This window comes from Panthera leo, chromosome B4 (assembly GCF_018350215.1).
Source record: "Panthera leo isolate Ple1 chromosome B4, P.leo_Ple1_pat1.1, whole genome shotgun sequence".
NCBI classification, from domain to species: Eukaryota; Metazoa; Chordata; class Mammalia; order Carnivora; family Felidae; genus Panthera; species Panthera leo.
This window is the reverse complement of record NC_056685.1, coordinates 41,033,327-41,053,904: the sequence shown is the minus strand read 5'-3', so window position 1 is coordinate 41,053,904 and position 20,578 is coordinate 41,033,327. Positions and strand designations below refer to the sequence as shown.

The following is a 20,578-nucleotide window of genomic DNA, read 5'->3' as shown; positions in this document are numbered from 1 at the left end:
CCCAGCCCTTTGTGACGTGTGGGCCGCACCTTCCACTCCCCGCAGGCGAGCCCGCGCCCGCGCCCGCCGACTGTCTCTGGCTTGGCCCGTTAGAGGCCGCTTTGGTCCGGGAAACGCGGGCGGATCGACTGGGGCCATGAGGAAACTACTCGCTGGCTTCCTTCTCTCACTCCTGAAGGGTGAGAGGTTCCCGCCCACTGGAGCAGTCTCTTTCACCCGGGGCTCCGTCCTCGGACCCCCAAGAGCCCTTGCTGCAGGGTTTTGAAACGCTTTCTCAGAGTGGTCGCGTTGGCTTTGCTCCCTAGCTACTTCTGGGGTCACACCTTAGCCTCTGCCCCTGGAATCTCCTCACCCTGATCGCCGGCCAGACATCCCCCAGTTTCCAATTTCCACGGGGCCCCACCTGCCATTCGGTCTGTCCAGGGACCGGAGCCGGTTTTGGAGTTCGGTCCATCCATCCGTCTGTTTCCCTGCCCCGCAGTGCTGCTCCGGCTTCCGACATCTGCCCCAGCCCAGGATTCAATTTCGGCCTCCACTCCAGGCAGCCCCCTCTCTGCCACCGAATATGAACGCTTCTTTGCACTGCTGACCCCAACCTGGAAGGCAGAGACTACCTGCCGGCTCCGTGCAACGCACGGCTGCCGGAACCCCACGCTCGTCCAGCTGGACCAATACGAAAATCACGGCTTGGTGCCCGACGGTGAGGACCAGAGTAGTGGGGGCAGCCCCGTGCTCACTTGAGACCAGGGAAGGGTATGGGCTGCACCTTACCCTGAGGCCATATTCTCCACTCTGCCGACCATAGGAACCCACAGCCCCCTCCAGGAGGGAGATCCCCCTAGTGTATTCACTTTCTGTACCCCCTGCCATTCTCAGGCGCTGTCTGCTCCGACCTCCCTTATGCCTCCTGGTTTGAGTCCTTCTGCCAATTTACTCAGTATCGTTGCTCCAACCACGTCTACTACGCCAAGGTGAGGCTCCAGAAGAAGGTTGGATCTGGTGTCCTAAGATCTCCGGAGAGGTGGAGGGGGTGAGGAGTTGAGGAAGGGTTCCACCAGAGGCCATCCTTAGATCCTCCCTCCCTGCCTCTTTGCCAGTCATGTGCTCAGGCTACACATGAATACGGTCTCGCCTTGGGCTTTCAGATCTGGGGAACAATCTTTTTACTGCGAGAAAAGTAGGGATGAGGCCAAGAGACAAGCCCTCCCATTTCTTCCAACACTTGAGTGACTTCACTCAAGTCAAACACCAGAGTGAAGGCAGAGGTGTGGCCTAGACACAGAGTCTTATCTCACAGGGGAACCCTTTCTCAGGTCTAGAGGGTTCCACCAGGGACCATATCCCTTCATCCCTGCCCAGCAACCGAGAGAGAGGACACATGCCAGAAGAGGACTGAGGCGTATGCGGGAGTAGAAGTCTGCCCTTTGGGAAAGGCATGCCCACTGTCCTTCTCTTCTTGCAGAGAGTCCGGTGCTCCCAGCCAGTCTCAATCCTCTCACCCAACACTCTCAAGGAGATTGACGCTTCCTCTGACATCCCACCCACCACGATGACCTCCCCCCTCTCTTCCCACGTCACAGGTGAGACCCTCCCAGCCTCTGGGAGGCTACCAGCAAGCCCTTCCACAAATCCCAGACCCCCAGAGTTGAGTTAAGGCATCCATGGTAGGAAATGGGGAAGAACATTGAGCAGGGTAGGGGGTTGGCCACAGGCAGCTATTTATGTAAGCAAGGAACCTGCCCTTTATGAATACAAGTTAGGGCTTTCCCCTCCCAGAGTATCATCTGACATTGCTTACAACTCTAGGAAAAATTCACTTTTCCTAGCTCCCCCAAACATTCCTGCATCTGGAAGTCCTCTGGGACTTTCATAAGCTCACAGTTTCACTCTCAAAAGGATTAGCTGCTCGCTTTTCAGAATCTTTGGTGTTGCCTCAGTGAGAGGGACGCGAGGTGGGATTTGAGATGGGAGTTAGGGAAGAGGAGCACTTGTAAGGGAGGTGGAAAGGAGACGCCACAATCGCCATGGTAATTATTCTTTTGCTGTGGTATTTGTACCCCCCACGTTTTGTGCGCTGCACTGTGCAAGTAAGTGTCATTTGGGCTGCTGTCCTGTGCTGTTGTGTCTGTGTGCGTCCCCCTGTAAACAAAGACACTCGGGGGCCAGAAACCTGACTGTTCCTTTCCGTTCTCTTTCTCGGTCTCCCAACCCCTGCTGCAGCCACAGAACGACAGGCCTTCCAGCCCTGGCCCGAGAGGCTCAACAACAATGTGGAGGAGCTGCTACAATCCTCCCTGTCCCTGGGGGGTCAGGAGCAGGGGTCCGAGCGCAAGCACGAGCAAGGGCAGGAGCACAAGCACGAGCAAGGGCAAGAACATAAGCAGGAGGAAGGGCAGGAGCAGGAGGAACAAGAGGAGGAGCTGGAGGAGGAGGGAAAGCAGGAGGAAGGACAGGGGACAGAGGAGGGGCTGGAGGCCATGGCTGGGCTGCAGTCAGACCCAGAGGTCAAGTTCCAGTCTGAGTTTATGTCTTCCAACCCTTTCTCCTTCACTCCCCGGGTGCGGGAGGTGGAGTCCACGCCTATGATGATGGAGAACATCCAGGAGCTCATTCGGTCGGCTCAGGAAATGGATGAAATGAATGATCTGTATGATGAAGAACCCATCTGGAGAAAGCCAACCCGTGACAGGTACAGATGGTTCTGACTCCCCCCACCAGCCCTACCTTCCCTGCTGCCTTTTTTGGGAAGGAGAAGCTCCCTGTCCCTGCCTTTGGCTTCCAAGACCCACTAAGGCCTGGTTCAGCTTCTGGGCCACCTAGCAACTGTCTGCCCCACCTGTTCTGTCACCAGTCATTGGCTTGAGCGCTACCCTAAGATGCCCATTCTCTACATGATGTAGCTCCTGTTCCCGAAGCTACTAGGCTTGGGGTCTGGTCTTGTCTCTGCCTCTGATGAACACTGCAACTTTGAGGAAGATTACTTCCCCTTTCTGGACCTCAGTTCCTCATTTCTAAAAGGAGGCAGTTGGGCCAGAGGCCTCTAAAGCTCCGTCAGCATGCTGAATGTGTGTGACTAAGAGCAGACACCAAAGGGGAGGGGAAAAGAGTGGATGTGGCTTTCTGCTCCGGTCCTCTGTCCCATCCCCACCAGCCAGTGCTGTCTTCTTGCAGCCTCCTGCAGATGCCTCATGTAGAGGCCTTGTTGGTGCTGTGCTATTCGATTGTGGAGAACACCTGTACCATAACCCCCACAGCCAAGGCCTGGCAGTACATAGAGGAGGAGATCCTTGGTTTCGGGAAGCCGGTATGCCTGCAATGCCGTTTAATGGATACATGCTCATTGACCATCCTCTGGGCCTGGCACCGGACTGGGCCTTGAGAGTAGGGGGAAGGCGGGGATACAGAAAGCCCGGGCATCATTTCATTCTCTCCGAGTGAGAATCCCTTCCTTGGAAGGATATCTCCAGTTCACTTTAAAGGAAGAAAGCTCAGTAGGGTGCCTGGGTGGCTCACTTGGTTAAGTGTCTGACTCTTGATCTCAGCTCAGATCTCAGCTCAGATCTTGATCTCAGGGTCATCAGTTCAAGCCTCGCATTGGGCTCCATGCTGGCCTACTTAAAAAACAAAACAAAACAAAACAAAACAAAAAACAAAAAAACGGAAGAAGACTCAAGACCTAGTCTGGAATCTGTTCCAGTCTGGAGTTCATGCTTCAGCTGAGTTGTTGTTAGGCTTGAGTCATCTCCTGATCTAGTTCACCATCTTCAATACTTGGCCTTGCCTTAGATGTAGCTCCCCTTTCCAGAGGAGCGATAGGACCCGTTCCAAGGATGTGTAGAAAGATCCCAGTCTCGGTGTTTTTTGAGTGTAGGAAGTTCGGGAGTCATGGAGAGGTCCCTGGATATCAGGGTCTGGTTAAGGGAACAGCAAGAAACATTTTACCTGGAGCAGAATGGCAGAAAATAGAGTGAGAGAGAGAGTAAGGGTCATAAGGCGAAAAATCTCAAAGGGCAATCTGAAGCATGTGCTCGGGTCATGGTCTCATGGTTCGTGGGTTCGAGCCCCGCATCGGGCTCTGTGCTCACGGCTCGGAGCCTGGAGCCTGCTTCGGACTCTGTGTCTCCTCTCTCTGCCATTACCCTGCTCGTGCTCGCTCTCTCTCTCTCAAAAATAAATAAGCATTTAAAAAAAAAAAACCCAACTATAGAACAGGGCTCTGATGAAAGCTAAAGGAGGTGAGGTGACAGCATTTATGGCCATGGTGCCTAGCACTGGGTCAACTCTGTAAATGATAGCATTATCATTAGCAGAGAGAGGGAGAGACAGGGAAGGTCAGGAGTCTTTTTCAGAGAGTCTAAGTTAGGAGTGATTGTAGGTCATCCGGTGATCGACATCTGTCAGGCACGTGGCAATGAGGATTCGGAGCTCAGGAGGGAGATCCGAACTGATGATGAAGAGTTGGGTGTTGCCTGCAGAAAGATGAAGCTTACCTGGGCGTAGACACCTCATCCGGGAAGAGGGTGAAGAGATAGAGAGCTGAGGAGAGATCCTGGAGGAGCCCTGGGGGAGGGGTCAGGGAGAAAAGCTAGAGAAGCCTTTGCAAAAGCTTGAACGCTAAGAGGTTCTGTGGGGACAGCGCTGCAGAGCTGAAAGGGTCTCGGCCTCAGTCTGTCAACCACACTCCTGCCCCAGGTCTGTGACAGCCTTGGGCGGCGGCACTCAGCCACCTGTGCCCTCTGTGACTTCTGCTCCCTGAAGCTGGAACAGTGCCACTCGGAGGCCGTCCTGCAGCGGCAGCTGTGTGACAACTCCCACAAAACACCCTTCATCAGCCCCTTGCTCATAGCCCAGAGCATGTCCATCGGTACCCAGGTACCTTGCTGGGCGACCTGCAGTGGGGGAGGCCTCAGGCTCCAGGCAGGACTGGGCAGTGGAAAGGGAGGCCTGCTGGCTGGGGGGAGGGGGGCAGGGGCGTGCACGTCTCCTCTGTCCCCTGTGCCACAGGTAGGGACCCTAACATCAGGCCGCTTTTACGGGCTGGATATGTATGGTGGGCTCCGCATGGACTTCTGGTGTGCCCGGCTAGCCACAAAGGGCTGTGAGGATATTCGAGTCTCCGGCTGGCTCCAGACTGAGTTCCTTAGCTTCCAGGATGGGGATTTCCCCACCAAGGTCAGAGCCTTTCCCCAAAGTTCAACTCCATCCCACTGATCCCATTTCCTTGCTCTAAGTAGCCCTAGGATGTGCAAGGGGGGCTAGGCCTCGGGCTTCTGGGAACCAGTCCTCCCTGCCTGCCTCTTTCCAATAGACGCCCTTCCACCTCCCCCACCTCCAAAAAAGAGAGCAGGATTGTGCTTGTCAAAGGAGCAGGAATCAGAGGGGCGGAAGGGTGGGAGAGCACAGGAAAGCAGGACACAGGGGTTCTGCTCCCAGCTCTGCCAGTTAAGGGGCTTTGGTCAAGGCGCTTCCCACGCTGGCCCAATGTTCTACTCACCTCTACAACAAATGACTAGGTGATGCCCGAGGTGTCACTGACCTGTGACCCAGTGTTTCCCTGCTTCAGTGGCATCAACTTTGCTCCCCCTCTCCCCAAAGTTACCTCCCCTGTGGAGCTCCCCCTGTAACTGACGGCCAAGTCCCTCCCTTCTGTGGCTTAGCAGGGAAAATCCAGGCAAGGCGATAGCCAGAACACCTTAAGAAAGGGCTGATAGCTGAGCCGACAGACCCCTGCTCAGCTCTTCTCCCTGGGCCCCTAGATCTGAAAAGGTTCTCCGAGACTGTCCCTGTTCCTCCCCTGGATTTATGTAGAGATGGGGAGGTGAGATCCACAGAGGAGGGTGATTCACCCAAAGTCACACATGATTCTTCTACCCTCTCCCTCACTTAGCCATCACTAGAAGGCTCCCTGAGACTGGACCACGAATCGGGCCCCCTTCCCCCTTCCTCAGCTGCTTTCCCAGCAAGCTGACCAGCAGGGCGGCCACTTATTCTCCGGCTCCTGGCTTTTCAGCACCAAACTGTGACTGAGGGTGGGGCAGGAAAAGCCAAGGGGACAGAGGCCTATTCCTCAGGGAGGGGGCACCCCCATTGTGGAAGGTCGGTTCTGGAGGGCTATACCCCTGGCCCTGGTTCTGCCATTTTGGGCATTCACTGAAGGGCTGGTGTCCTATAAGGTTTCTCATGTCTCCCCGCCTCCCCATTCCTGGCTCCTGGCTTAGATTTGTGACACAGACTATGTTCAGTATCCAAACTACTGTGCCTTCAAGAGCCAACAGTGCCTGATGAGAAGCCGGGATCGTAAGGTGAGCCCCTCACCCCGCCCACCCCCTTCTCCCATTGGCTCCTCGATCTGTCACCACAGATCGGTCTGTTCCCAGCACCCCCACACCCTGCTCCAAGCGGCAGGGATCAGAAGAGTTCCCTGTTTGCATCTCTGGGCAGAGGCCTCCACCAGAGCACTCTCTCCCACTCCTCCTGTCTTAGAGCGAGTGAGGCCCTCCCAGGCCAGGGGGTCCAGAAGGGATGCAGGGGTGAGGGCCCAGAGGGCATGGCAGCAAGAATCCCTAGCCGGGTTGGGCATTGGCTGTTGAGGTCTTGCTCTTGCCTCCCGCTCTTACTCACCAAGTAGTCTGGAATAAGTCACTTCCTCCTCCATCTTGAGACTCCTGGCTTCTCAAAGGAGGGGGTTGGTCTCCTTGGTGTCTCTTGCCAGCCTTAAAAACCCACATCTGTTTCCTCCTTCCTTCTACTGCCCTGCACCCATGCCTGCTCGTCTCTGGTTCTTGTGGGGATGTCTGACACCTCCCCACCCCTACGCCTCTGCCTCCAGGCTCTGTGACACAGACTGTGTGTACCCAATCCCTGTGTAGGTGTCCCGTATGAGATGTCTGCAGAATGAGACTTACAGTGCTTTGAGCCAGGCCAAAAGCGAGGACCTTGTGCTTCGATGGAGCCAGGAATTTAGCACCTTGACTCTAGGCCAAGCAGGATGAGCTGGGATCCATCCTGTCTCCACCGCAGCCCGACCCTTCCACATTCTCCATTGCTTTTAGACCCCATCTTGTCAGTTTGCTTCCTGGCTGCCCCTTATGGGTCTCTTACCTGGCCCCTACTCACGTTTTCCTTGGGTTGGGGCAGCAATCCCAGAAGGGTCCATGATGGAAACTCCACCCACCTTAAAGGATGTCTTTACATAAAGTGTTTATTTTCAACCTGTGTGGCCTACTTTGGTTACGATTCCATCCTCAGCACTGCCTTCCTGCCCCCTGGGAATCAACATTCCAAACCCTGGGATTTATGGATCTATCTGAAGGTGAAAGAACCTCATGAATGGTACTCAAAGAAGTAGCCATATTCCCGGAGAAGACCTAAGAAGTCAGGAAGTTGGATTGAAGAAGGCCATGACTGGGGTCTGAGGGGTTGTGTGGGCCATGCGGGCATGTGTCTTCATTTCTGAAGTCCATGACCACAGATGAGTATGGGCTTGTCCCTCTGGAGGATAAAGGCCAGAGCCTGACTGAGATAATGTCCCGGGGGTGGGGGTGGGGGGACAACCCCAGGGAAGTAGGGCAGAACTTACATTTTATCAAGAGAGAGAAAACGGCTGGGGCGGGGAGCTCAGGAAACGCTTGATTTCACATCCAGTGATGGGCCAGATGGTCTGAAGTTTGAGGTGGTCACATTTTGACAATATACATTGAAATGTGACTCCAGCATTGGCCTTTAATAACTTGGGATCTCCCAAAATGTGTTCTAGGGACACGTATGTTTGAGAACCTGTATAGTCTCTCCTTCTACAGGAGCACCGTGATTAAGAACATTAAAAAAAATTGGGGAACCTGGGTGGCTCACTTGGTTGAGCATCTAACTCTTGGTTTCAGCTCAGGTCATGATCTCATGGTTTGTGAGTTTGAGCCCCGCGTCAGGCTCCATGCTAACAGCTCAGAGTCAGCTTGAGATTCTCTTCTCTCCCTCTCTCTCTCTCCGCCTCTCCCCTGCTCACTCTCTCTGTCTCTCTCTCAAAATAAATAAATACACTTTTAAAAAAATTTAAAAAACAAAAACAAAAAAAAACCCAACTTGTTTATTAACAGAAAAGTTGAAACGCACAAAAATATAGTATAATGCCCCCCATGCACCTTCATCCGCTTCAATTATGAACACATGGTCAATCTTTTAATGGTATGTTAAAGGCTCTGAGAAGCCCTGTAACAGAGAAACCTGTTCAGTCTGGTGTGTCTCAGACTTATTTGACTACGACATCCTTTTTCACCTACCACTCAAAAACTTTAACTTGTTTTTGTGTATTGAGCATGGACAACATGCCTAGCCTTGTTGATACAGAAGACAAGGGGCTCAGCCAGAGGGCACAGAGACGAGGGACTGTCCCCCAGCCCTCAGAGCTCACAGCCTGAGGGAGCCAGACAGAAGCAGGGTGGAATGGCCCTAGGCAGGGTGGGGAATGGCCATGAGTGGATAGAGCGAAACCGCCTGCTGGAACCCAAAAGAGAAAGAGACACCCAGGGGGAACTGGTGAGTACAGTGAGAGGTTGGTGGGTTAGTCATCTAGCATCAGTGAGTGGGTGTGCCAGTTAAGCTTCCCGGAAGCTAGGGAGTGTGTGAGCAATGGGTGGGGGGAATCATTAATAGGCAAGGGTTGGGGCTGGATTAAGTACCATTCTCTGCTGGGATTTCTTCTCTGGCCACCTCCGAAGGCCACTGAGGGCGCTGCTTCCTCTCTCTCCCAATCCCGTGTGTGGGGTTGGGTGAGTGCAAGGAGCTGGGACCTGCTGAGATCTGCCAGGAGAGTGTGTCCCCACCCACCTCAGGAGCAGGTCCTACCAGCCCAGCCCAGCTCAGAGCAGGCAGCGGAAGCCACAGGGAACACAGGTATGGGGGTGTCACGGGGTGGGGGGGGAGGGGGTTGAACCTTGTAGGGGGCACGATGGGGAGCATCCCTCCTTCAGAGTGGGGTTTGTGGGTGGGATGGAGATGAGGGTGGGCCATGGGCCCTGGAAAACCTCTTTGAATAGAGTAAAAAGCTAAAAGGGGCTGCCTCAGGCAGACAGGCCTTTTGGGGCCAAGCCAGGGGAGACAGCCACCACGCTTGGCACACCCAGGAGTGCCCCCTCTGAAGTCTGAAGCCCCTACACTGGGGCATCTTGGGGGAGATGTGACCTCCCCTTCACACTGTAGGCCTCCACCATTATGCTGAACGTTGGGCTTCCCACGGCCACTTAGGAGGGCTCTCTGGTGGGGGGCGTCCAGCCCTTCCCCACCCTCAGATAAAACTTAACCCCCCACTCACCCTCCGAGGCCGGGCCCTCTGCTAGATGACAATGAACTCATCTTATCGGACTCCACTAATGGGCTCACTGGCACAGATGTGGTCTCCTAGTTATCCTTCCCAGCTAACCAAGGTGCGTTTTAACGGGGCTTTGAGAAACACCACCTTAACCCGGTGCGCTCGTCTTCTATATGAGAAGATTAGATGAGATGGTCTCTAATGTCCCTAGAATTCTGATAGAATGTGACTCATGAGTGGCATGAAGGGGATGAAATTTCAGATATTGAGCACAGGTGGGGGAAATATTTGAGGGTCAGCAAGGCCTTATGATACCCTCGTATCATACTACTAAGGGCAACTGCCTACCTATTACCTGTGTTTGGGGCGGGGGGACGTCCCACCAGGTTGTATCTTGAGCTCCTTATAGGCCGAGTAAGTCTTAGACCCAGGGGGAGATGGAGGTAAGGATTGGGGGGAAAATAGAAACTCACTCATACCTGTAAGCCTCACTTCCCGGGAGGCACCAGAGCCCAGCTCCTGCTGTTTCTGCCTAAGGCTGTCAGCCCTCTCTAGCCTGCTGCCCTCTAGCCTGTGCCCCAGCCACATAAACGCCTTGTATGCCCGGGCACCCGGAGAAGGAGGGGACGGGGGAAGCCGGGGTGCACAAATGCCTCCCGAGGTCAGAGCAAGGTCAAAGATGCCCAAGGGCTCCAGATTTCTCTGAGGGGGCAGGACCCACCCAGCCCCCAAAGCAAGGGTAAGATGCATATAGACTACTCCTGAGTGTACGGCCGTATAGGGCTGAGCCGGTCTGAGTGACTTCTCCGGATTGTAACTTTATTTCCTGTTTTTCCAGCTCTTGAAAGCAGGGTGGAGGGAGATGTGCAGGTGGTGAGGCGACATCCACACACAGGGGGAAACGAATTACTGAGCTGTAGGCCACCTTTGCTTTCTGCTGTTTCCCAGAGAAGAACGGGAGACAGGAGGTCAGAATACCCAGGGAGGGAGAAGACGTGGCTGAGAATGATATCAGATGGGGAAGCCGGGGGGGGGGGGGGGGGGGGGGGGGCGTGAGGTGGGGGAGCGAGGAGGAGGGATGATGGAAAGAGGACCCAACTCCCCCCTGGAGGCCTGTTTCTGAGGCTCTTCTCCTTGAGAAGAATGTGGCCCCTCGGGTAGGAAGAGGCTGTCCACTGAGCCTGGCGACACTGTACTATCTCCACACCACAGACCCCTCAGATGAGCACGATTCATCTGTGTCCTCCAAGCAGCTCCAGGACAGAGCTTTTCACAAAGCCTTCAGACTTGGTTAAGCTTCTGGAGGCTCCAGCATAGTTTGGACCCGTTGGAGGAGCGCGAACATTCAGGTAGTAAGAGGTATAATTTACAATTAAGTCTGTCTGTGGGTAAAGGGTACATCCTCCTACTGCTGCCTGCACACAACAGCAGAAGTGGACTTAGCCGACAGGATGGTCAGAACCCACACCGTGTAGGGATGGGACACACTGGCTGGCCATGACTCCCAGCTGTGGCCTCTGGCATCGAAAATGAGGTTTGGGGCTATTCTAGAACGGATCTTCCGGGGCAAGGAGGAGGAGATCTGAGATTCCTTCTTTTCGAACTTCTGGAGGATGTGAATTACTAAAAAGAGGAGACAGAGAGAGCAAGGCATTTGGTGGATATGCAAGAGGGACAAGGGGGGTGTGCACGGGGAGTGTGGCGGACAGGAGGAGTCTGGACAAAGAGGAGTTATTTCTCTTCCCCGCCCTGCCCCCATCACTGTCTGGGATCACCTATTCCTTTCTCTTCAGCCCTCTCTGCATGGCTGGTCAGCCGCCAGAAGGGTGGATAGCACGGGCAGGTTGCGTGGAGAACAGGGAGGAATGGCCATGACCTAGCCTCCTGACCATTTTGACTCACATTCTCACTTCCTGCCTGGCAGAAAATAGCTCTGCCCCTCTGGCTTATCTCAGCAAAGAGCAGCGCCCAGCCCAGCTCAGAGGGCAATGGAACAGGTCCAAGAGGACTAGAGGACCTAAGGAACCTGGGCCTTGGATGTGCCCACGGGAAGCTGAAAGAGACCGAGGGAGGAGGAAAGTGGCCGTCCACGCTCTGGTGTGTGAGTGGTGTGGAGGGCGGGTGGTGGTGTGGAATGGCCAGTTCCCGGGGCCTCCATATGCAGGGTCCCTTTTTGCCCCTCAGCGTCTTGGCCCTGGGATCTATTTGTGCACCTCTGCATGGGTATGTGCTCCTGAGGCTGCCTGACTCTGTATGTCTGGATGTGTAAGAATATTGTCCCTAAGGCAAGGGCTGGGTCTACTCTTCCTCCTCTGGCCCAGTTGTCCGTGCCTCCACACATGCACATACTTGTGTGGGAGAGGGTGTGGGCGTATAGTGATTTGTACGTTACGAGGGATCTCGTGTGCACATCTCCTAGTGTACCTACACCTCTCTGTGTCCTTGGCACATGCACGTGTGCGTAGTGGTATGCTTGTTACCACATCCGTGCGTGTTGAGGTTACTAAGATTATGTGGGCCTCCCAGTCCCTCCTCCTCTCTGGTGAAACGGAGCCCCAGTGTTCATTTTTTTTCTGGGGCAGCTGCTGTTTTTGCTTCCTACGTTTCCCCACAACCTGACCTCTTTCTCAAGGCAGGACTGGGGAGAGATCCTGGGGCTGCCCCTCCCCCCCCCCAGCTAGAGCCCTCCTTCCATTTCCTGTTTGCCTTCTTTTTGGCAGTTTTTCCCATCTTTGCCATCTGGCCTGGCACTGTGCCCATTCAGCTCCACTGACAGGAGCCCCAGGGAAGCAGGCAGATGGGGTGGGGACCAGGGCAGGGCCTGGCAGCCTCTCAACACCCAGCTTGGGCCATTGTGTGTGTGTGTCTGTTAGAAAGGGGTGACTTTTTGACAGAAAGGACTTCTCCACTTTGGAATTCAGTAACGAAGGCATAACCATCTGCTTTATGGGTCTCTAACTGTACCTTTATTTTATTTTAATTTTTTAATGTTTATTTATTATTGAGAGACAGAGAGACACAGAGTGTGAGCAGGGGGAGGCGTAGAGAGAGGGGGAGACATAGAATCTGAAGTAGGCTCCAGGCTCTGAGCTGTCAGCACAGAGCCCGACGCGGGGCTCGAACCCACAAACTGCGAGATCATGACATCATGACCTGAGCCGAAGTTGGTAGCTTAACCAACTGAGCCACCCAGGCACCCCTCCAACTGTGCCTTTAAGCAGAAGCTCACCTAGTACCTTATGGTCTCTTTAACATTGTAACTTTATTGACAGAAATACTTGGGATTCTTGGAAAATAATTACTCATTCACTCATTCATTGTCAGGCATGTGCCTCCCAGTTGTAAGAAGCTATTGATTCTTCAAGCAATGGTTCAGAATGATAAAGTGTTACTGTAGTTATAGTGTAAACTGTTTTTGAAATTTTAATGTAGGCTGTTCCCGAACAGGCCTTTTAGGGGACATGGTCCTTTACTAAGTGAGTTAGACACGTGGACAAGATAGGAGTGTGATAAGAAGCGGTTGACTGACTGATTGATACAAAAGATATTGCAGCAAGATTACAGGATAGGTGGATATTGGGGGTGGGGGAAGATTTCCTTCCAGGGGGCCAATGACTGTCACAAGGGCCTGCTAAGCAGACTGAAGTGTTAGTGAGCTTGGGAATAAAGCGATGGAAGATAGGGCCCCACCCAATGACCTTACCATCTAGGTGGGGATAATGGAATCAAATAAACACACATAAAACAACCGGAGGAGTTCAAGGCAGCAAACTAAGTGCTTAAGTAGGTAAGAGGACATCCTAAGGAGGGGCACACTTGTGTGTGTGTGTGTGTGTGTGTGAAAACAAGAGGACTCTGTTACCAGTGTTTGAAAGTCGAGAAAAAGTGGGCTATTAAAAAGTATATATTGCACCTGGGCAAATAAGGAAGTAAACACAATTTATTTGTGGGCACAGATTTCTTTTTTCTTTTTCTTTTTAATGTTTATTCATTTTTAGAGAGACAGCATGAGCAGGGAAGGAGGCAGAGAGAGAGAGGAGGACAGAGGATCCGAAGCGGGCTCTTGCGCTGACAGCAGTGAGCCCGACTTGGGGCTCAAACCCACGAACTGCGAGAGCATGACCTCAGCTGAAGTTGGACCCTCTGCCGGCTGAGCCCCCTGGGCGCCCCTATGGGCACAGATTTCTCATGGGCTAAGAGACCAAGTGCTCCATGCAACATGCGTCCTCACATCCAACCATCCACTCTTGTTGCAAGCAGTGGGGCAGCTTGGAGCTGGGTTGGAATCCTGAGTTTGAATGCCAACCGGAGCTCTAGAGCTTCTGTTTCCTTTCCCGTAAAAATCAGGATGAACCCCTAGCTCAAAGGACTGTTGGAAGGAATAAAGATGAAGCGCCTAAAATACCCCAGGATGTGGCGGATAGTCAGTAAATGATCGCTAGCAATTTTCACGCAACATGTATTGAGGTAGTGGCTCGGACTACAACGATGACTAAGTCCCAGTCCGCAGCCCCCCCCTCCAAGAGCTCACAGTCTAGTGGGAGGGGCAGACCAAGAACAGCTAATTACAATACAGGTGGGACACCCAAGGGAAACCTGTGCACAGAGTGGAAGCACCTGTGAGGGAACTACAGCTGTCCTGTGGGGAGGGAGGGAGTCAGGCAAGGCTTTCCGGAGTCCTAAGAAATGATTGACTTTGCCAGCTGGGGAATGGGAGGCAGAGCACGTGCAAAAGGCATGTGCCCAATTATCATTAGCTTGGTGTGACCGGAGCAAAGAAGCATGGAAGCGGGGGGGGGCGGGGGGGGGGCATGGGTCAGGGAAAGAGTCTCATTTCATTTGCCTTTCTGTGTGTTTCATCCCCCTGTAGTATTTTTTTCATTGTTGAAATGGGTATTTTGCAGAGGAAACGTTTATTTCCTTTATTCTACGAGACCTCTCACAAGTCTTAAACTGCTGGTAGTCGTAGTTGGGGGGAGAACAAATGAGCAAAAAACCCACAAGAAAACTCTTAGAGTCAGGTTTACAATTTGGTTCCATGCAAGAAGTTAAGCAGTTCCAGGGCTCGTGGCTGGCTCAGTTGGTGGAGCACGAGACTCTTGATCTCGGGGTTGTGAGTTTGAGCCCCATGTTGGGTGTAGAGATTACTTAAAAATAAAATCTTAAAAAAAAAAAGAATTTAAGCAGTTTCTTTTGAAAGGAATAAATCCAGTATCTTGGAATAATTGCTCAGGGTCTCCAGATGGCCCTGCTCCCTCAGATGGCATGTGGACCCCACGTTCACAGCATTATTCACAATAGCCAAAACGTATAAAATTCCAAGTAACCATTGCCAGATGAATAGATTAAAAACAATTTATGCATATATTATTCCGCTATTAAAAAAAAGATTGCAATTCTGATACGTACTACAACATGGATGGACTTTGAAAACTTTATGTGAAGTGAAATAAGCCAGACAGAAAAGGACAGATACTATATGATTCCACTCATATGAGGAACCTAGGATAGGCAAATTCAACACCAAAATACCAACTAATCTATTTTTAAAAATGGGCAGAGGACCTGAGTAGACACGTTTCCAAAGAAGACATACAGATGGCCAGTGGACACATGAAAAGATGCTCCACGTCGCTCATCATCAGGGAAATGCAAGTCAATCTCAAAACAATGTGATATCACCTTACATTTGTCAGAATGGCTGGTATCAAAAAGACAAGAAATAAGAAATTCTGGCGAGAATGTGGGGAAAAAGGAACCCTCTTGCATTGTTAGTGGGAATGTAAATTGGTCCAGCCACTCTGGAAAAGAATATGGAGGTTCCTCAAGTAATTAAAAATAATTTACCGTATAATCCAGTAATTCCACTGGCTGGGTATTTACCCAAAGAAAATGAAAACACTAATTCAAATAGAGTAGGCAAATTCCTGGAGACAGAAAGTAGAATAGAGCTGGAGAGAGTGTGGGGAGAGAATAGGCAGTTATTATTTAATGGGTATAGAGTGGTTTGGGATGATGAAAAAGTTCTGGAAATAGACGTGACGGTCACGCATCATTGTGAGTGTACTTAATGTCACTGAATGTCACAGTTAAAACGGTAATTTTGAAGTTCTGTGTATTTCAGCCCCCTGCCCAAAAGATGGCATTTGGGGGTTAAAGATGGAGGAGTAGCTTCTGTGGCATTAGGACATTAAGGAGGGTGGGATCCTGTGACCATGTCCTGTCCCTCTGACTCCTCTACCTCCTGGCCATATCCATTGTCCACCAGCTTTTGCCTGAGCACTGTGGCTGCTGTGGTCTGCTCTCTCCAGCAGCCTCAGCAATGCCCTTGGTACCTCCTCGCCCCACTGTCACGCTTTCTGGACTTAGGGTCCCCTCTGAACCCTCATTAAAACAACACCTTCTGGGGCACCTGTGTGGCTCAGTTGGCTAAGTGTCTGACTTCAGCTCAGGTCATGATCTCGCAGTTCATGAGTCCAAGCCCCACACTGGGCTCTGCTGCTCTCTGCCTGCTTTGGATCCTCTGTCTCGCTCTCTGCCCCTCCCCCACTTGCTCTCTCCCTCTCTCTCTCTCTCTCTCTCTCTCTCAAAGATAAAATAAACTTAAACAACCCCCCCCCAAAAAAAAAACAAAAACAAACATCCATCCATCACAGACCCCATTTGGGAAGCTCCCTAGTCAGATCCTCCAGGGAACACTTGGAAAAGTACAACCTTCCCCTGCCTGGCAGGACCATGCTGATGTGCGATCCGCCTTTGAGAGCGCTTTGTGTTATTATCCCCAGTTTACGGATGAAAAAACTGAGAGAGGTCACACAAGCTGCACCTCTGACCACAAACCCAGCGTACGCAGGAGCAACTGTGATGTAATGAGTGAGGCTCAGGATTTTGTACTGCACTGGGGAGTTTGAACTTTATTCTTTAGATAACTGGGAGCCAGCAGAGCTGGGGAGTTCCAGGGGAGGTGCTCCATCATAATTCTCACCATCTGACATAATACCTATTTACTTGCACTTTATTATCTGTCTCCCCTCAGTGGAATGTAAGGCAGATGGGGGCAAGCGAGGCCTTTATTTTGTTCAGTGCTTTGAACATGCCTGGAACCTTCTAAAGGCTCAGCAAACATCTGTAGAAGACAGAAAGAAAGGGAGCGATGTTATTTGATAATAACAGCAACCTGTGCACTTTACACATATCTCATTTCATCTAACAACCTCATGACGTAAGGGACCCCCTCTTTTTCCCCCCAGGTAAGGAAAATGAGAGATTAAGTCACTTCTCTGAGGACAAAGCTAGGCAAGCTGGCAAAACCAGGATTTAAACCCTGGCAGTCTGACTCCAGAGCCTGGGCATTTAACACTGTGCTACACAGCCTTCCCGCAGAAGGCTATTCTGGCCGGATGGAAGGTGGGGGAAAGACCCAAGAGGCCAGCCAAGTTAGCTAGATAAACATTTGTGACTTCTATCCTGTCTTTGCATACTCTTGACTTTGGCTTCCCTTGCTATTCCAGGTCTCCACTGCTGATGAAGCTGTGACCCAAAGAATCCAACCCCGGCAGCCATCTGCTCCTCAGCCATAGCCCACATTCCCATGCCCTGCTTGCTTTGGGGCTCTCTCTGTGCGGCCTCCAGGCCCCGCCCTGGAGATGAACGCGATGCCAGGGTCCTAGTGTGCCTCATGATGCCCCCAGCCTAGCTCCTCCCCACACTTCGGTACGATGTTGCCCAACTCTACCAACAGTTCTGTTCCCTCTGCCAACGGTTCTGTTCCCCCGTGCCCCGACTACCGGCCCACCCACCGCCTGCACATGGTGGCCTACAGCCTGGTGCTGGCCGCAGGGCTCCCCCTCAACGCGCTGGCCCTCTGGGTCTTCCTGCGCGCGCTGCGCGTGCACTCCGTCGTGAGCGTGTACATGTGCAACCTGGCGGCCAGCGACCTGCTCTTCACCCTCTCGCTGCCCGTGCGCATCTCCTACTACGCCCTGCACTACTGGCCCTTCTCCGACCTCCTGTGCCAGACAGCAGGCGCCATCTTCCAGACGAACATGTACGGCAGCTGCATCTTCCTGACTCTCATCAATGTGGACCGCTACGCGGCCATCGTGCACCCGCTGCGGCTGCGCCACCTGCGGCGGCCCCGCGTGGCGCGGCTGCTCTGCCTGGGAGTGTGGGCGCTCATCCTCGTGTTCGCCGTGCCCACCGTCCTGGTGCACAGGCCCTCGTCCTGCAGCTACGGCGGCGGCCAGGTGCGCCTGTGCTTCGAGAGCTTCGGCGACAGGCTGTGGAAGGGCGGGCTGCTGCCGCTCGTGCTGCTGGCCGAGGCGCTGGGCTTCCTGCTGCCCCTGGTGGCCGTGCTCTACTCGTCGGGCCGGGTCTTCTGGACCCTGGCGCGGCCCGACGCCACGCAGAGCCAGCGGCGGCGGAAGACCGTGCGCCTCCTGCTGGCCAACCTCGTCATCTTCCTGCTGTGCTTCGTGCCCTACAACGCCACGCTGGCGGTGTACGGGCTGCTGCGGGGCAACCTGGTGGCGGCGAACAGCAAGGTCTGCGATCGGGTGCGCGGGGTGCTGATGGTGATGGTGCTGTTGGCCGGCGCCAACTGCGTGCTAGACCCTCTGGTGTATTACTTCAGCGCCGAGGGTTTCCGCAACACCCTGCGAGGCCTGGGCACTCCGAACCGCGCCAGGACCTTGGCCACCAACGGGGCTCAGGGGGGGCTCGCCGAACAGCCCACTGAGACCACTTGCATCACCACCCCGGCTACCGCAGAACAGGGGCTGCTCAGGCCCTCCAACGTGGGGACACCCTTAACCCAGCTCCCCGAGGACTCGGCCCTCTGACAGCACATCATGCCATCGCGCGGTCACCCCCACCTCTCACCCCCTCGCCGCTGACACGCATTAGGGTGTGTACAAGAGGGAAGTGGATTGGGCACTTGGGACTTCTGGAAGGCAACTCCCGCCCAGAAATGCAGAAAAGAACAAAGTGTGGGGAGCCTGGGAAGGAGGAGCACTGTGCTAATGGCCTTCTTTAATTTGGTGGTGATGGTGAGCCTGAGGCCGACCCCTTCCCCAGTCTCTAGGAAGTGAAGCTGTGAGCTTTCCCAATGCAGAGGCAGATGACTGGATGGCATGCCCTTGGCGTGGTCATGAAACACTCTTGAGAGCTGGGAGATGGAGCAGAAAGTGGGTGTCCTGGATTTACAGCCACCACAGTAGTCTTAGGACCTCAGGTGCCACCCACCCTCATTTCCACCTGGGCTTCCCTTGCCCAGAACTTCCCTTGCCCAGTAAACTCAATGATACAGAGTTTAATGGATACAGACAGAATTGGTTTCCTTCTTGGTTAGTGACTTGAAACAATTTGGACCTGGCACCCAAAGTGGGGTGGTTGGGGGCAGGACAAAACTGTGTGTTGGAGGGTATTTTTTTCCCCAGATCCAGTCCCTGTAGCCCTTTTCACCTTTCTCTGTCCACCCCACACCGCTTTTGAGACTGCCTCCATTCTAGGTCCTAAATTCTCTCTCTCTGCCTCAGGTGCATCATCTAGAATTAAGGAGAAAATTCTTTGTACTTAAGTAGCAGTTCTTAAACTTTGTTCCCAGACCCTTTAACAACTCAAGGAATCCAAAGAGCTTTTGCTTGCACTTTATTCTTTTGAGACTTAGCCATAACAGAAATTAGAACTCACGAGTGTTAACAACAGAAACACACAAGCACACTTTCCATTAGCTGTGAGAGCAATAATGTCATCACATTTCATGAAGCCTCTGGAAAACTCCACTGTATACCTGTGAGAGATGAGAATGCAAAGAACAAATGACATGGTGGGAGAAGCAGGATTCCAAAAATAACTTTGACCTTGTGGACATCCTTAAAGAGCCAGTATTAGAGCTCACGTGTAATTTCTTCCCAGGACATATACATACATTGTTTTTTATTACTACCAGGGACAGGGCAGTACTTGGGCAAATCAATTGCTAATTGTAGTCCAGAAGGCTTGAGGGTTTGCAGGGGATAGGTGGGAGTTGCACACCCAGTGTAACACCACCTTGGACTTCCTGGAGCGGCAGCCCTGAGGTGGGGGTGAACTAGTCACACAAACACTCTGAGGAGGGGGCAGGGCTCCTCTCTCCCTGGGAAGGGAAAAAGGAACTATTGCCACAGCCAGGAAAGAACTTTCCAGCGAAAAAAGAGTGCAATGGGAGGACAGGAATAGGCTGGCTGTTCTTTGCAAGCTGGAGGCAAGGGACATGGAAGACTGGTTCATGGGCCACCTACTGTTTTCTTCCCTCTTTACAGGAGTTGGGCTGGGAGGGGTTGCAGAGTTGGCATCTTGAGACTCTGTGTAACTGAGGAAGTTGCTGCCATGCGTGTGTCCTGTATGCATTTCTGTCTCTGTGTCTCTCAATGATGTATGTTTCTGTGTGTGGGAGTGGGGAAAGAGAGATGGAGAGAGAGAGAGAGTAGAAAGAGATTGAGAGAGACAGACAGTGTTAGGGTTTTCCTGTGTGTGTCTCTGTGTGTTTTAGTTTGGAGCAAGCCTTTTGTGTGTCTTTAAGCGAATGCTTCAGATGGTGATTTACAGGGGTAAAATGACCCCTGGTGGCCAAAGCAGAGAAGTGACCCAGATTCCTCAGTGATAGCTTTCAAGTAGAGCCTTCCACCATCAGGTGCGATGATACAGCCCTGGGCCAGGCCCTCTGGTTGCTCTAGAAGAGGCCTGATGGTTAGCACCTGACCCATCTTGCTTCATCCTTAGGGTTCAAGACCCATGCCCTCCCAGCCCTAGGAGCATCAAACGTGGTTGTATTCCAAAGTCTCAGAACTTTGCCCTACCCAACCGAACTGGATTGAACACAGTTGTTAAAAATTACTTGAGTATTTTTATATTCTGATATGTGAATGGATTCCAAAGTACCAAAAATTCACATAGCAAGCATCTAACATTCTATATAATTTACTTATTTATTTTTATAATTTTTATAGTTTCTTGTCTGTTTCCCCACCCCTTCCCTCCCCCCCCCCCCCCCCCCACCCCAGGTATGATGTAAGGTCCCTGGAGGCAGGGATTTTGGTTTGCTTGGTTCTTTGATGTATCTCCAGCATCTAGAACAGCTCCTGGCACAAAAAAAGTGCTCAATAAATACTTGTTGAATGATAAACAGTTGAATTTTGGTGTGGAGTAGTTTATTATCTAGTGGGGGAGCATAGTCAAGTCAGTAACTACCATTCAAGATACAAGATTCAAGAATGGGGAGTCGGTGTTGGCAGT

At 52.5% G+C, this 20,578-nt stretch overlaps 2 protein-coding genes across 6 annotated transcripts; both read left to right on the top strand.

The window, feature by feature from the left end:
* Nucleotides 1–46: 46 nt before the first annotated feature.
* On the top strand, nt 47–7,211 carry LOC122224162 (acrosin binding protein). The gene is made up of 10 exons (XM_042945642.1): nt 47–179; nt 482–700; nt 877–971; nt 1,463–1,580; nt 2,221–2,689; nt 3,172–3,304; nt 4,693–4,872; nt 5,005–5,172; nt 6,219–6,302; nt 6,870–7,211. The coding sequence occupies exons 1-10, from the start codon at nt 137–139 to the stop codon at nt 6,990–6,992; spliced, it is 1,632 nt and encodes a 543-aa protein (XP_042801576.1). The 5' UTR covers nt 47–136; the 3' UTR covers nt 6,993–7,211.
* Nucleotides 7,212–8,109: 898 nt separating this feature from the next.
* LPAR5 (lysophosphatidic acid receptor 5) lies at nt 8,110–19,764 on the top strand. Of its 5 annotated transcripts, XM_042945639.1 has the most exons (4): nt 9,008–10,272; nt 10,517–10,653; nt 11,229–11,401; nt 16,816–19,764. In XM_042945639.1, exon 4 carries the CDS (start codon nt 17,023–17,025, stop codon nt 18,142–18,144), a length of 1,122 nt encoding a protein of 373 aa, XP_042801573.1. In that variant the 5' UTR covers nt 9,008–10,272; nt 10,517–10,653; nt 11,229–11,401; nt 16,816–17,022; the 3' UTR covers nt 18,145–19,764. The 5 variants fall into 5 exon arrangements, with proteins under 5 accessions (XP_042801571.1, XP_042801573.1, XP_042801572.1 ...); XM_042945638.1 differs by lacking the exon at nt 9,008–10,272 and having other exon boundaries at nt 10,375–10,653; XM_042945637.1 differs by lacking the exons at nt 9,008–10,272; nt 10,517–10,653; nt 11,229–11,401 and adding an exon at nt 8,110–8,889.
* The last annotated feature ends 814 nt before the right edge of the window (nt 19,765–20,578 follow it).

Coding starts and splice junctions, on each gene's coding strand:
- LOC122224162 (XM_042945642.1), top strand. CDS start 137: ATGAGGAAACTACTCGCTGGCTTCCTTCTCTCACTCCTGAAGG. Junction 3,305..4,692: donor TCCTTGGTTTCGGGAAGCCG/GTATGCCTGCAA, acceptor CTCCTGCCCCAG/GTCTGTGACAGCCTTGGGCG. Junction 4,873..5,004: donor GCATGTCCATCGGTACCCAG/GTACCTTGCTGG, acceptor CCTGTGCCACAG/GTAGGGACCCTAACATCAGG.
- LPAR5 (XM_042945637.1), top strand. CDS start 17,023: ATGTTGCCCAACTCTACCAACAGTTCTGTTCCCTCTGCCAACGGTTCT.